The sequence below is a fragment of the Anarrhichthys ocellatus genome, unplaced genomic scaffold, assembly GCF_004355925.1.
Source record: "Anarrhichthys ocellatus isolate YVR2014 unplaced genomic scaffold, GSC_Weel_1.0 scaffold49, whole genome shotgun sequence".
In the NCBI taxonomy this organism is placed as follows: Eukaryota; Metazoa; Chordata; class Actinopteri; order Perciformes; family Anarhichadidae; genus Anarrhichthys; species Anarrhichthys ocellatus.
The window spans coordinates 321,176-334,985 of NW_022280079.1; the positions used below are offsets into that span (position 1 = coordinate 321,176).

General features: G+C 43.1%; 1 protein-coding gene across 1 annotated transcript in view; it reads left to right on the forward strand.

Moving 5' to 3' along the window:
• Positions 1-529: 529 nt before the first annotated feature.
• Positions 530-13,810, forward strand: part of gys2 (glycogen synthase 2) — a 38,081-nt gene continuing 24,800 nt past the window's right edge. Inside the window, exons 1-7 of the mRNA XM_031869918.1 lie at positions 530-780; positions 4,146-4,327; positions 6,561-6,752; positions 6,925-7,110; positions 11,520-11,664; positions 13,221-13,338; positions 13,516-13,636. Coding sequence (XP_031725778.1) covers positions 657-780; positions 4,146-4,327; positions 6,561-6,752; positions 6,925-7,110; positions 11,520-11,664; positions 13,221-13,338; positions 13,516-13,636 — 1,068 coding nt within the window. The 5' untranslated portion in view covers positions 530-656. The remainder of the gene's footprint in view (positions 781-4,145; positions 4,328-6,560; positions 6,753-6,924; positions 7,111-11,519; positions 11,665-13,220; positions 13,339-13,515; positions 13,637-13,810) is intronic.

Consider the following 13,810-nt stretch of genomic DNA (forward strand, 5'->3'; position numbering starts at 1 on the left):
ATGGTGATGATGATGATGATAATGATGGTGATGGTGCTGATGATGATGGTGATGGTGCTGATGATGATGATGATGATGATGATGATTATTATAAAACAGGTGATGCATAGTGAATCAGCCCTTGTAGACATTTGTATCAACTTCAAAGATAATTAATATAATAAGTTACTGTGTGATATACATGGTCGGCTAAAATATGAATTATGTCATCAATTAACTATTGTTGTTTACATACGGTCCAATTTTTAGTACATGTTAATATATTAAGTGTATTTAACATTCTGTTTTCAACACAATGTCTCTCATGGTCGGCATGTTCTCATGGGAACAAAATAAGGTTGAGACATTGTTGCACCACACTTATGACAAGCCAGAGGGCTCCATAGGACTGCAACTACAGAAGAAGTCTAGCCTATCTATCTGTCAGCAAAAACTGCACCAAACCTTTTACCCTCTGTGTGTGTATGCTGGCTGGAGGTCAGCCCTAGTAGGTGGAGTGCAAGCTCTTTACTCCCATCGGTCCCTCTTGCCTTGACCAGGAGGACTGTCCCAGCTGAGCCCAGGATTCACCTGCAGACCTGTTTGAAGGATTTCTCTACAGACTGCCACAGCTCTAAATTCCCGGTGGTACCTGTCTGACCTCCAGACGTTGTAAGATGCCGCTGTCGCGTTCCCTGTCCATGACGTCCCTGAGTGGGGTGCTGCCGGCCTGGGAGGAAGACGAGCTGCCTGTGGAGGACCTGCTGCTTTTCGAGGTGGCCTGGGAGGTCACCAACAAAGGTCAGATCACAAGTGTGATGATGCACACATTACCAAAAGAAATGACATGTTTGAATTGATGCATCCATGCAGTAAGCATGAGTTCAACTACAGAAGGCCTTCATTCAGAATACTGAAAATTACATCTTTCTTTTTTATTTCACTCTACTTGAAACAAGTGCTCATGTCCTGATTAAGTATGTTGATACAGTATAGGTGTAAGATCAAAGGAAATGAAAACATGAATTGACTTTGGAAGGAAACTGAAGATTTCTCTGACTGCATAACAACAACTGTAAAACTCTGGTAGTGTTAGTATTACTTTGTGTAAACTGCCTCTTTACCCCTTAAAGAGCAAATATTGAAATGCAGTGAGCATCAGTTCCCTCTGAAGAGTTAAACATTAAGCTGCAGATAAGTGGTGGAAGAGGAACAGCTATCACTGGCCGGTTTGGCCTCCTGATACTAACATGTGTCAACAATGAAATCAAAGGCACTAACATGGAAACATTTGACAAACTGAATAAATCAATCCCTGGACATGAAGTTAAGGTGAAAGTGGGTTTGTGATGATACCTTGATTTGACTTCAGCCTTGACTTAAGACAGAAACATACTACTGATGATACTCAGGTCATGATCTCTGTACTATGGGGACTGTGGAGGTTTTGTAACCTGTTACTTGATTGTCCATCAGTGACTACATCAACCTTTGGTTTGGGCCCCAGTATGTCCTCCAGTATCCTGTGGTGTGTAAGGCTAATGTAATCATGCTGTGGTTATATAATGGTGTGGTTGAAAGACAGTGGTCACACATACCATATCTGATCAATGTCTTATAATATTCTTTGCTTTCATATTGTGATTAGTGTTTCCTGTAATCTATGATTTTGACTTGATAGCACCTGAAGCACTGTGCATCTGTGAAATGTGCATGTTCAATCTGTTCATGTTCATGATCTGTCTAACCATTTTCACGATGTGAATCTGAGCTTGTCTGCTTGCTACGCAGTCAGTGCGTGGTCATGTTGTCAAACAGTTCAGAGGTTATTGGCCTTTCTGCTGTTGTCTCTGCTCTCAGCTCTTATCTAACGCCAGCTCTCTGATGCACTTTAGACGTCATTATGGGCATTTTCATGGTCGTTCATATCAATATTTGTCTTTTTGTTGCCACCTGAGAGACTGGGAAAAACATTTCCGCATGTTTTATTCTGTTACAAGATAGAAAATTCTGTCTGTGTTTGACAAACTACACAAAATAGCCCAGTATCAGCACAGGATTACTGGAGACCCATTAGAGCATTTAGGTTTAATAGAAGAGGATTCCAGTATTGGATAAACACACTTTGCTTTGCGTCCGTCTACAGAAAGTATGCATCATCATTTTACATGCAGAAATTATATGAAAGAGGAAAAAGAAAATTAAAAGGTAAAATATCATTTGCTGGAATACTAGGGATAAGCAGCCATAATGAAATGGTAAAAACAGAGAGGACATTGAATGGTAGATGGACTTACATAAAGCCTTTCTAGTCCGACCACTCAAAGCGCTTTAACACTACATGTCATCATTCATCGGTCACTCACACATTAATCTGATGGCAGAGGCTACTATGCAAGGTGTCATCTACTCATCAGGATCTAATCTAATGATTCACACATACACACCCATAGCACAGCCTGCAGGAGGAACTTGGAGGTCTTGCCATGTGGACTGGAGGAACCGGAGATTGAATCCCCGATAGTGGATGGCCTGTTCTATTCAATTCAATTCAATTCAATTCAATTTCAATTCAATTTATTTTTGTATAGCCCAAAATCACAAATTACAAATTTGCCTCAGAGGGCTTTACAATATGTACACATTTGACATCCTCTTGTCCCAGGACCCTCACATCAGAACAGGAAAAACTCCCCCAAAAAACCCCTTTAACGGGGAGAAAAGAGGAAGAAACCTTAGGGAGAGCAACAGAGGAGGATCCTCTCCCAGGATGGACAGAAATGCAATAGATGTCATGTGTAGAACAGGATACGTGAATTACAACACATTCAATGTAATTACAGCACATTCAATGTATGACAGAACCACGGCAGGAGGCAAGACCAGGTCCAGGTATAACCCGGATACACAGGAACCTGTGAGGCGAGAAAGCACAAATACTCCGGGGAAGAAGTAAAGTTAGTAATGAGTTCTGAGATCAGTTTGTGTTTTAATTTTCCATTTTTTATGTGCATTAAATCATCAGTATGTCAATCATCAGTAAATCACCGGTTGCCACCGGTGTGTATGTGTGAATGATTAGTTTAGATCCTGATGAGCAGGTGAAACCTTGTATGGTAGCTTCTATCATGACTATGAGTGTGTGTGGATGGGTGAATGTTGACATGTAGTGCACAGCGCTTTGAGTGGTCAAGGACTAGAAAGGAGCGATTAAAGTACAAGTGTATTTACCATCTCAGATGACTTTTAAGATCCCAAACCAACAGTCAAAGGTATAAGGTTCTAACATTTCTCTTGGCACACTGTCCCTCTCTAGGTCTCGTAGTAGCTCCCCTCATGGATGTATTGCAAATTGGCTCATTCAGAATATCCAGGGCTTTTTGAAAATGAAGAAACATTTGCATTCAAAACTCATGATGGCCTATATACATGTAGAATTGAGATTCACCTGTTAAAAAACAGTTATCACTATCGACCTACACAAGCCTGATAACAAATGACACAAGAATGTTTTACTTCAGTCAAACTCTTACACTGAGTTTTCTGACTTCATGAGGCCTACAATCCGCACCTACGATCCGCACCTACGATCCGCACCTACAATCCACACCTACAGTCCACACCTACTGTCCACACCTACGATCCACACCTACAGTCCACACCTACAGTCCACACCTACGATCCACACCTACGATCCACACCTACAGTCCACACCTACAGTCCACACGTACAGTCCACACCTACCACCCACACCTACAATCCACACCTACAGTCCACACCTACAGTCCACACCTACAATCCACACCTACGATCCACACCAGCAATATGTCAAGTTCAGTGAACCGATAAACAACAACAGCTGTTCAGGGAGCGTTTTAAAGCATCTTTTCCTATTGAGGAAGATGGGACACAACCAAACGTTGATGTCCACATGTCACTTGAAACAAATAAAAAAATTTAAATGAGGGGTTACAACCAAGCATTATAGCTCATTTTGTCAGCACTTTTGACCATCTGACCTTTGACATTTATTCATAGGTTTAAGTAGAACAGGGTCCCAAATATAAAAATGCATTCATCTTATTCAATGATGTTAATGTTTAGTGTAGAGAAGAAGTAAAACAAACAGGTTCAGAGCTGTCTTTTCTTTGCATGTGAACCTGCAGTTGGAGGAATCTACACAGTGATCCAGACCAAAGCCAAGATCACGGTGGATGAATGGGGGGAGAACTACTACATGATGGGGCCCTACTTCGAAAAGAACTTTAAGACCCAGGTGGAGGGCTGCGAGCCACCAAACCCCGCCATCAGGAAGGCCATGGACGCTCTAATCCACAACGGCTGCCAGGTAAGAGAGAGAGTACATATATAAGAACAAAAAGTTCGGAAAATTGTGTGTTGGTAGATTATTTCTCTGTTGTAGCAATGCTTCTTGGCAATAAATTGTATACCGTTGGAAAGCCTGTTTATTCACCTTTCAAACGGTGCCCCATTTGTAAGGATCATGCATTTCTGGGATGAGCAGCACAGCTGAGTATGTGGGTTGCACCCATGAAAAATTTGTGAAATCTTCTCTGCCTGAACATGTGGCAGTCCTGTCTCCTCAAAATTACGTTCCCCCAAAACTAAAATGCATTCTCAATTACGTTTGACCATAAACGTATTTTCTCCCTGATTACGTTTGTGTTTGACGTATTACAAATACGTTTCTCATCAACATATCTTTGCCATACTCTAGTCTTTATTATTTTTCTGTGATCTGCCTCGCCTCTACCCCCGCCACCCACAAGTTGTTGCCCTGCGGCCTGTTCCGAGGGCTGACAGACCTGACGACGTGCCTCACGGCGGGGGCGGCTGGAGACCTGGCGTCCGGTGCCAATGGGTGAGTGCCCACCACTCGGAACCATAAAACCAAGTCCCGGATTTCACCCGGGGGACATTCTGGAGGTATTGTGGCTGGGTGATGTGCCTCGTTGCTGGGGAGGTATGAGCCGAGAGTCGCGGGGTGTTATGGAGGTATATTTTATTTATTTGTATCCATCTAACCCTAACCCTGCCCTAACCCTAACCAAAACTTCCACTAGGAAGCCACGTCCCCACCCAAACCTAACCCTTAAGAGAGTCACGGTTACTCCCGGATTTTACACGCGGGCCTTTGTGGAGGTATTGTAGCCGCGTAATGTTCCTCGTTGCTCGGCCTGGATGAGCGCGTTTCTGCTGGAGACAGGCGGGGTGTTTTGGTGGTATCTCGGCCGACAACTCGGTGTTGTTCCCGTGCGTGGATGAGCGCATTTCTGCCAGAGACAGGCGGCGTGTTGTGGTAGTATTCTGACCGCGTAATAGTGCGAATGAGAGGCGGTGATGGAGAGGGAAAAAAAGGTTAAAATGTTGATTAGAAACGTATTTGTAATACGTCAAACACAAACGTGATCAGGGAGAAAATACGTTTATGGTCAAACGTAATTTAGAATGCATTTTAGTTTTGGGGGAACGTAATTTTTAGGAGACAGGGTTGCATGTGGAGGAACGTGATGTTCAGCGATGAGTCCAGATTCTGCCTAAGGAAGTTGGATCGTAGGGTCAAAGTGTGGAGAAGACGGGGAGAACGCTATGCTGATTGCTGCACCGATAGAGTAACACCCATTGGTGGAGGCAGTGTGATGGTGTGGGGCGGCATCTCCATCACTGGAAAAACGAGGCTTGTCTTCATTGGAGGCAATCTCAATGCAGAGAGATATCGAGATGAGATTCTGCAACCAGTGGTAATCCCATTTCTCCACAGTCTGGGACCGAACTCCATCCTCCAAGATGACAACGCTCGCCCCCACAGAGCGGTTTATCAGAGAGTACCTCCAGAATGTGGGAGTAGAGAGGATGGAATGGCCTGCCAGCAGTCCTGACCTCAACCCAAGTGAACACTTGTGGGACCAGCTGTTCGTGCCAGAGTGACCAACACAACCACGTTGGCTGACTTGCGACAAATCCTGCTTGAGGAGTGGAATGCCATCCCACAGCAGTGTGTGAGCAGGCTGGTGACCAGCATGAGGAGGTGGAGCCAGGCTGTTGTGGCTGTGTATGGTTCTTCCACACGCTACTGAGGCTCCTGTTTGTTAAATGAATAAATTGTAAAATTGCCAATATGTCTTGTTTCTTCCTTGTTACTGACAGACTTCAATCATCCAATCCACCAAACAACACCAACCAAGAGTCGATAGCAACAGCAGAATAAGCTGTTTGGCAGAGAAGATTTGGCAAATGTTTCATGGGCGCAACCCACATACTCAGCTGTGCTGCTCATCCTACAAATGCATGTTCCTTACAAATAGGGCACCGTTTTTACTTTCTTAAGTACTTTCTTAAGTCAAATCTTAAATGTACTGTAGAGTGACCACATATAGGGATTCTTCTTCTACTTAAGAGAAGACACTGAACCTTCTCTACCACTGTTACTTGCCAGCAGCTGTGTGGCGCTCTCATCACAGCATGTCTTCAGTGCACCCAACTGGAAATAGATTATGAGAACTGACTGCCAACATGTTCGCTCTCTCACTGGGCTCCCTTTGCTGATGTTGATGCTCCAGGTTCATTTTGGCCGCTGGCTGATCGAAGGCAGTCCATTTGTGATCCTGTTTGACATCGGCTCTGCAGCCTGGAACCTAGACCGCTGGAAGGGGGACCTGTGGGAGACCTGCAAGATAGGCCTACCTTACCACGACCGAGAGGCCAACGACTCGCTCATCCTGGGCTCCCTGATCGCCTGGTTCTTCAAAGAGGTCAGCTGATGTTCAGCCTGCTGTTCACTGCTCATCAGCCAATTCCCTACATTTCAACCTTTCATCTGCTGCCATCTTACGGTTACAAAGTGTGATCTTGTATGGTGCAGCTTTCAGTTAGTTACAAGAGGACTTTAGGTAACCATGGCTGTTTCTCAATTTGCTTTTACAGTTAACAGACGAGCTGGGAGATAAGCCTAATGTCATTGCTCATTTCCATGAGTGGCAGGCGGGTCCAGGCGTTATTCTGTCTCGCTCCCACAAGATCCCCATGGCAACGGTTTTCACTACACACGCCACCCTGCTCGGACGATATCTCTGCGCTGGAAATGCTGACTTTTACAACAACCTGGAAAAGGTGAGAGGTTCATCATAATCTCTATAAAACAGATATCTGCATATGAATGCAGAACCTGTAGGCAACGGGACAAGATGAAGCATTCTGGTGTCCGTTTGTAATCTTGGCTGACTCGTCACATTTGAGCGGGCTTTGGTTGGATGCAGGTGATCAGTCTGTGTGGAGAGCAGAGGCAGAACGCATTGGCTGAAACCTTTTATCCACTAAATATTAAACTTTTAAGTGAGTAAAGGCTTCTTGTGAAACAATCCGGTCGTACACGTTGTCTCTTAACTCCAGCTCCATTCTCGCTTCTCTTGCTGCTAATCAGCTTGTAACCAATGACCGACTCACGGAAGAGGAAGTCTTGGTCAGAGTTTGGCCAATCAGTATTTAGAAGCATGCACATACTGTCACTGCTGAAAACTACAGTGTAACAAATACGGTCACAGAGCAGGCCATTGCTACATTATTACTGTAACAAAAGCAGGCTCTGATCGGCTGGCACTCTCTAGAAGCACAAGATCTCCCAGATGATCAATCACAAATAGAAAGACAAATATTTCAATAATTACCAACTAAGATCCACCTCTCTTGTATCAATGATTGATTTGAGCAAACACGAAAGCACTGGTAGCACGTTGACGAATTGAACGATCTGGAGAAGACTGAAGTGAGAGCCGATATCTATTGACTGTAGCTAGATGAAGGGATAGATTGATGGGGTGCAGTTGATCCTGAACACATTTCAATCCTTTAATATTGAGTATCTGCCTGTACCAAGTCAGATTTCTATTCTAGCTTTGTTATATTTCAGAATAGCTTGATTTTAAGAATGTGGATTTTTCAACATGCTTTTACGTGTTCGTGGCTGGAGCTCATGAGTTTTTGAGCAGCTCTAAACAGCCACTACTAATAAGAAATTATAAAAGGTTTCAATCAAAGTATCTGTTTCTCATGGTGTTGCATGAAAAGTGACGTATTTATATGAAGATTTGGGAAAAAGAGAGGGGAGTCTAGTTTCAGGTGCAAATTCTGCCAACTTCATAAACACCTGACCAATCACTGCATGGAGTAGTTCCAATCCAGCGGTGTGTTGGGGGAGGGGATTCAGACGCTGTTTGACCATCCAACAAGAACTTAGTTTAAAACTCCAGTGTACCCTCCATAGAGCCTTAACGGCTGGCTTTGTGTACGTTGAGACATTCTGAAAAGATTCACATACAGTCAAAACGTTTTTAACACCAGTATTGAGCAGCCAGTAGTTTTAACGATTACAAAGGGACTCCCTCATTGGTTTCAACTGTTGGTCATGATGGTGGCTGCTTGTTGAAAACAGGTGTCTTCAACATTCCAGGAACTTTGACAAAGTCCTGTTTAATTGCTTGATTGCTGGACAATCATTTGGAGCCACAGTAATCCACAGGTTTTGAAAGCGTCCGAGGTGAGAAAATACTCTCAGATGTAACTCCTCGACCTGCAAAACAACACATGAAGTCCCCATATGACTTTCTATCTGCAACCAAAACCACAAGGTGTTCTCATGCTGCCCATGTGATGAACCATGAGTGCTCATATTGACCTGGAGATCTCCACACATCTCTGCTTGTCCACATGAACAACATATTCAAATCCACAAACCATGACAATAGCAATATGCATTTTTGCAGCCATACATGCACACGTAGTTGTGTTCACCAGATTCATCTTCACATTCAAAGGTTCAAGCCAACAGATCACAGCCTCTTACAGCCACTTAGAGCATCATTAGTGATGTTGAGTTGTGTGTTGAGGGCTCAGGGTGATGTTTGTAATTGGCATCCTAAAGGTCAGTTTGGAGGTAAAGGCCAATGGCTGAATGGATAATTGACAGACAAGGAGTTTGTAACAGCAATTCTAGAGGAATCATATCAATATGCATTTTCAGTTCTGTTGACACGATGTAGCCAGGATAAAGGAAACAAAGCAGAACATGGAGCTGGAGAAATGCATTGAATACATTACATTAAATGAAATGGTTTAACAAACAGTAATCTTCATCTTTCTTTCATTTCATGTGACATAGTAGTTGTATCTCCTGAGTAGATAACCAAAACATTTTGAGGTTTAATTGGCAGTAACTAATGACAATTGGTGAGGAACCTCCCAGTTCATTCATTCCAAGGGGAACAAAACTGTCTTTGAACAGACCTACAACCAACGAGTGTAACGGAACATGTGCCGTTGAGTAAACACACCACAGCGTGCAGTGACGAGCTGTGATGGTGGAGCATCAATATGTCTCTGAAATATGTTGTCTTTACCATCAGAATTTGAAGATATATTCAACGCGTCATTAAAGCCCTGAATAAAGTTGAGACCAGCTCATCTTTGATTTGAAGTGTTTGTGATTCATAACACCGCGTTCCATTGAAAATAAATGTCTTGTAGTAAAAACACTAGTCTGGTTCCCAGAGTCACTGTTTGTCTGTGCTATATGTCAGAGTTTCACAATAACATGTATTATCCAGAAAGACATACATTACTGTAATACAATAAAAAAAATAGGATTCTGAGCCTCTACAGCAGGGGTCTTCAATGTTTTTCAGGCCAAGGACCCCCAAACTGATAGAGAGATGGAGCAGGGACCCCCGACTATACATATTGTATAAAATTGTGTTTTATATTAAACTGGGCCTAGTGCCATGTATAAACATACCTCTTTACTGTGCATTCAATACTAAGCTATTCAAATAATACACAGGTTCATATACTCATGTCTTTATTTTAAACATGTGCAAGGTACAGTGAGTAGGGAGGCCGTGCCACTGCCATTTATAAACATACCTTGTCAGCTGATACCAATGCCAATATCAACATTGTCTGTTAATTGCATGATAATCATGCATACAAGATACTCAGATTGACGTTTCTATTTTAAACATGAATGTTGAAACGAAAAATGAGTGATGGCCTATTAGTGCCACTGCCATGCATAAACATACCTGTTATCTTTCATACAATACTGAACTATTAACATAATGGACACATTCATGTTTGGGAAAAAAACAGGACCCCCTGTTGAAGACCTCTGCTCTACAGCTTTGATCTTAGGCTGCGTATACAAAACCAGCGACATGGCAACTTTTTACAAGACATTTTCAAAGGAAGTGACATGAAGCTATGAGCCGACGCCCGGTACTTATCGCTGTATGACGGGCGTGACCCACTACAAAGCAAAGATGCTGTTTAACCACATAACGATGTCAACAGCACTTGAGCAACACGGTTTGCTACAATGTAGCTGGCCACGCTGGGTTGTTTGATTGCTTTTATCGTTGTGGTGTGAACATAGCATTAGGATCAACCAGACAGTAACCAGTCAGTTACTGTAGAGACCCTGTCCTCAGCCTGTATTTACTTACTTTGTGTTTCTGGGCGACTAAAGAAACGTAGTGACCAGGTGTCAGATCGTAAGCACGCTTCCAAGAGGTAGCTCCGAAATACAGTAGACACAGCACCAAAAAATAAGCAAATATAGCCAAGCAAAATGACAAAGTTTGTTCCTAAACAAGTTATCTAAACACTCATGAACAGTGGGGAACAATGTCAAAACCATTCGAATATTAAAATAATTAGTATAGGCTAATGATTATAACAACATTAGCATGATTTCTCTACAGGGATACAGCCCCAAATAGAAATGTCTGAAAAAACAAAAACATAATAACATTATTCGTTCATAACTTTCGTACCTTACTGTCATATTCACACAGGAACAGAAAACATGTTAGGCAAGCACAGCATTACAGTCATTTTTTACAGCAGCCTATACATATGACCTGCTTTGGTGCAACTCTGTTTTAAAGAGACAGGATTAAATAGGCACCTCGGTCCATGAGAGCACGGCCCTCTTAACCTTGAGAGGAACCCGCACTCACAATAATACCCGAATAAGCCCACTCAGTCAGACCGTGGAACTAGTGTAGCAGCACAGGCTGCGCTGCCAGGATCTCAGCCACTACTTTATGTGAGCTACAGTTTCCCAGAAAACACTTTTTATGCGTCACTGCTCAGAGACGTTTAATAGCATCGAGAGGCAGGTCTATACATGTAACTAGGTTACGAATACTGAACTACATCACTGATGTTGTAAAATATCACAGTAATGAGACTCATCCTTTACAATGATGACACGCTAAATCATCAGCATGAATATTGGAATAGGTGTGTTTAATGCCAGTCCATCCGAACTCGTCCAGCTGGGCTGATTCTGTAAAAAAATGCAGTTCAATTAAATGTTCTTACTTTCACTGCTTAAATATGTTTTTATAAATAATTCCATTTTGAACCTACAAGGTTCAAAATGAGAATCCTTGAAATAATTGCCCCTCACACAGTATCGACCCGTCCTCTGTGTGTGTGTGTGTGTGCGCGTGTGTGTGTTGTAGTTCGACATTGACAAGGAGGCGGGAGAGAGGCAGATCTACCATCGTTACTGCCTGGAGAGAGCAGCGGTACACTGCGCTCACGTCTTCACCACAGTTTCCCAGATCACCGCCGTGGAAGCCAGCCACATGCTGCACAGGACGCCAGGTGGGAAAGCTTTTCACTGCACTCAAGTCAGCTCCACAGACTGTGCATTCCAATACTACCATACTTTAGTGTGCCAGAAAAGATGTGTAAGTCCCAATACATAGTTTGTCAAATGCATTATGCCAAAAGTACCAGGATGTCCTACTGCATCCGGTCACAGGCCAGCCAGCATGCTTTTCTGCTGTTAACACCCACAATCCTCTGCACAGCAGATATATGAGCAAGAGGATCAAAGTTCAATGTGCAGTGTTATGGTAAAGTAGTGTGTCCCAATAGTGCAAGCAAAGAAAAGAAAATGTGTTTTCAGGCAAGAAAAGCTAACGATTAGCCTAGCATACCGTGAAACAAAGAAGTGGTCGCCATGGATACTAAACAGGAGGCAGAGATAAACATCATAACGCTCAGAGCAGAGAACAGGGACATTGAATACCCTACTAAATTTAAAAGTGCAGCAGCTCGGGCTCGGGAGAAACACTGCGTTAAAACCAAGAGGTCCTCTTCTCCGACAATGCCCAACAAAAAGAAGGAAGGAAGAAGAGCTCATATTCTTGGCTGAAAGATGCAGTGCAGCAACTATGCATGTGAATCCTGTGATGGCATCGGTTCGGATTACACATTTGTAGATAAACACCTTGACAAAGATAACCCTCTGCATACCATCACATACTACACCAAAGGAAAGTCACGGTCCAAGGTAATGAAGCCAACCTGGAATCATTTAAAGAGGCATTCCCCTGTTGAAACCTGAGGAGATCAACGTCTCCTCCGACAGTGAAGATGATGAGAGCCCAATAGAGAACCCCACACCTGCCAGCTCCACCAACCTGCTGAAGGAGAGTAGGGCTCTGTTGGAGCTGAACTTTGCTGAATTCAACGAGTTGACCCTGGCCAAGCTGTCTGGCCCCCAGACAACATTCTGCAGCAGCTTAAAGAGGAGGTCCATCAGCTCAAGAGAGACAATGAGACCTTTGCATCTGACCTCAGAGGAGGTGTAGAGGCACTCCAATAGGAGAACAGTGTGCTCTCCGCTCAGTGAGCCAAAGTGAAGGAGGATGCTGAACCAGGCAAGTCCAATGCCTGTTAGACTAACTCTCATCCATCCCTGCAAATGACAAGTACAGAGACACAAACTTTCCTTGCCAGTGTCCCAGACCCCTACATTGTCTCTGCCCCACCCTGCACCCAGCCAACAACAGTCTGGTTTTATATGCTTAATTCATTTGATAATTACTTCTCATTATGCATATACATACCGTATACTACATTCCTCTTTATATTCAGTTTATACATTTTGCAATTAGTGTCTACAACAAGTGAATTTGTTTAAAATGTATATTATATACACATTATATATTATGTTTTAACGTCTGCACTACTTTACGTCTTAGATTAAAACTTTTGTGTGTTTTTCTTTATACATATTTAATACGTATTTTGAGGGAGCCTGACATCTAAGATTTTCATTGCCGACTGCTTCTCTGTAATTGTTGTGTATATGATGATAAATAAGTTGAAACTGCAACTGAAGCTCTCCTATTGCTGTGTTGATTGCACAGATGTGGTAACACCGAACGGGCTGAATGTGAAGAAGTTCTCAGCCATGCATGAGTTTCAGAACCTGCACTCCACCAGCAAGGCCCGCATCCAGGAGTTTGTCAGAGGACACTTCTATGGGTGGGTGGAGTTGATTAACGTAGTTCTGATCCATCTTCTTTTGTTTTATTAAGGTTCTCTGAAATAGTGTTGTGTCATAACTGGAGAGGGCCATTCACATATTGTCAGAAACAAGCTACTTCAGAAAATGACGATGTCTTGACTGGAGAGTAAATGTAATTCTTCACCTTCTGACAGTCATCTGGATTTCAACCTGGAGAAAACCCTCTTCTTCTTCATCGCCGGACGCTATGAGTTTTCCAATAAGGGAGCTGATATTTTCCTTGAATCACTGTCCAGACTCAACTACCTACTGCAGGTGAGGCCTTTGGTCATTTGCGGTCAGTTGCACTCTGCTGTGTGCATTAAATGTGCGAAAGTTGCAAAAAGTACACCTTCAAAAGAATTATAACTAGTGGCTTAAGGTAGTTATGATGGGCCCCAGCGCACACTATTATGATGGGTCCCAGCGCACGCTATTATGATGGGTCCC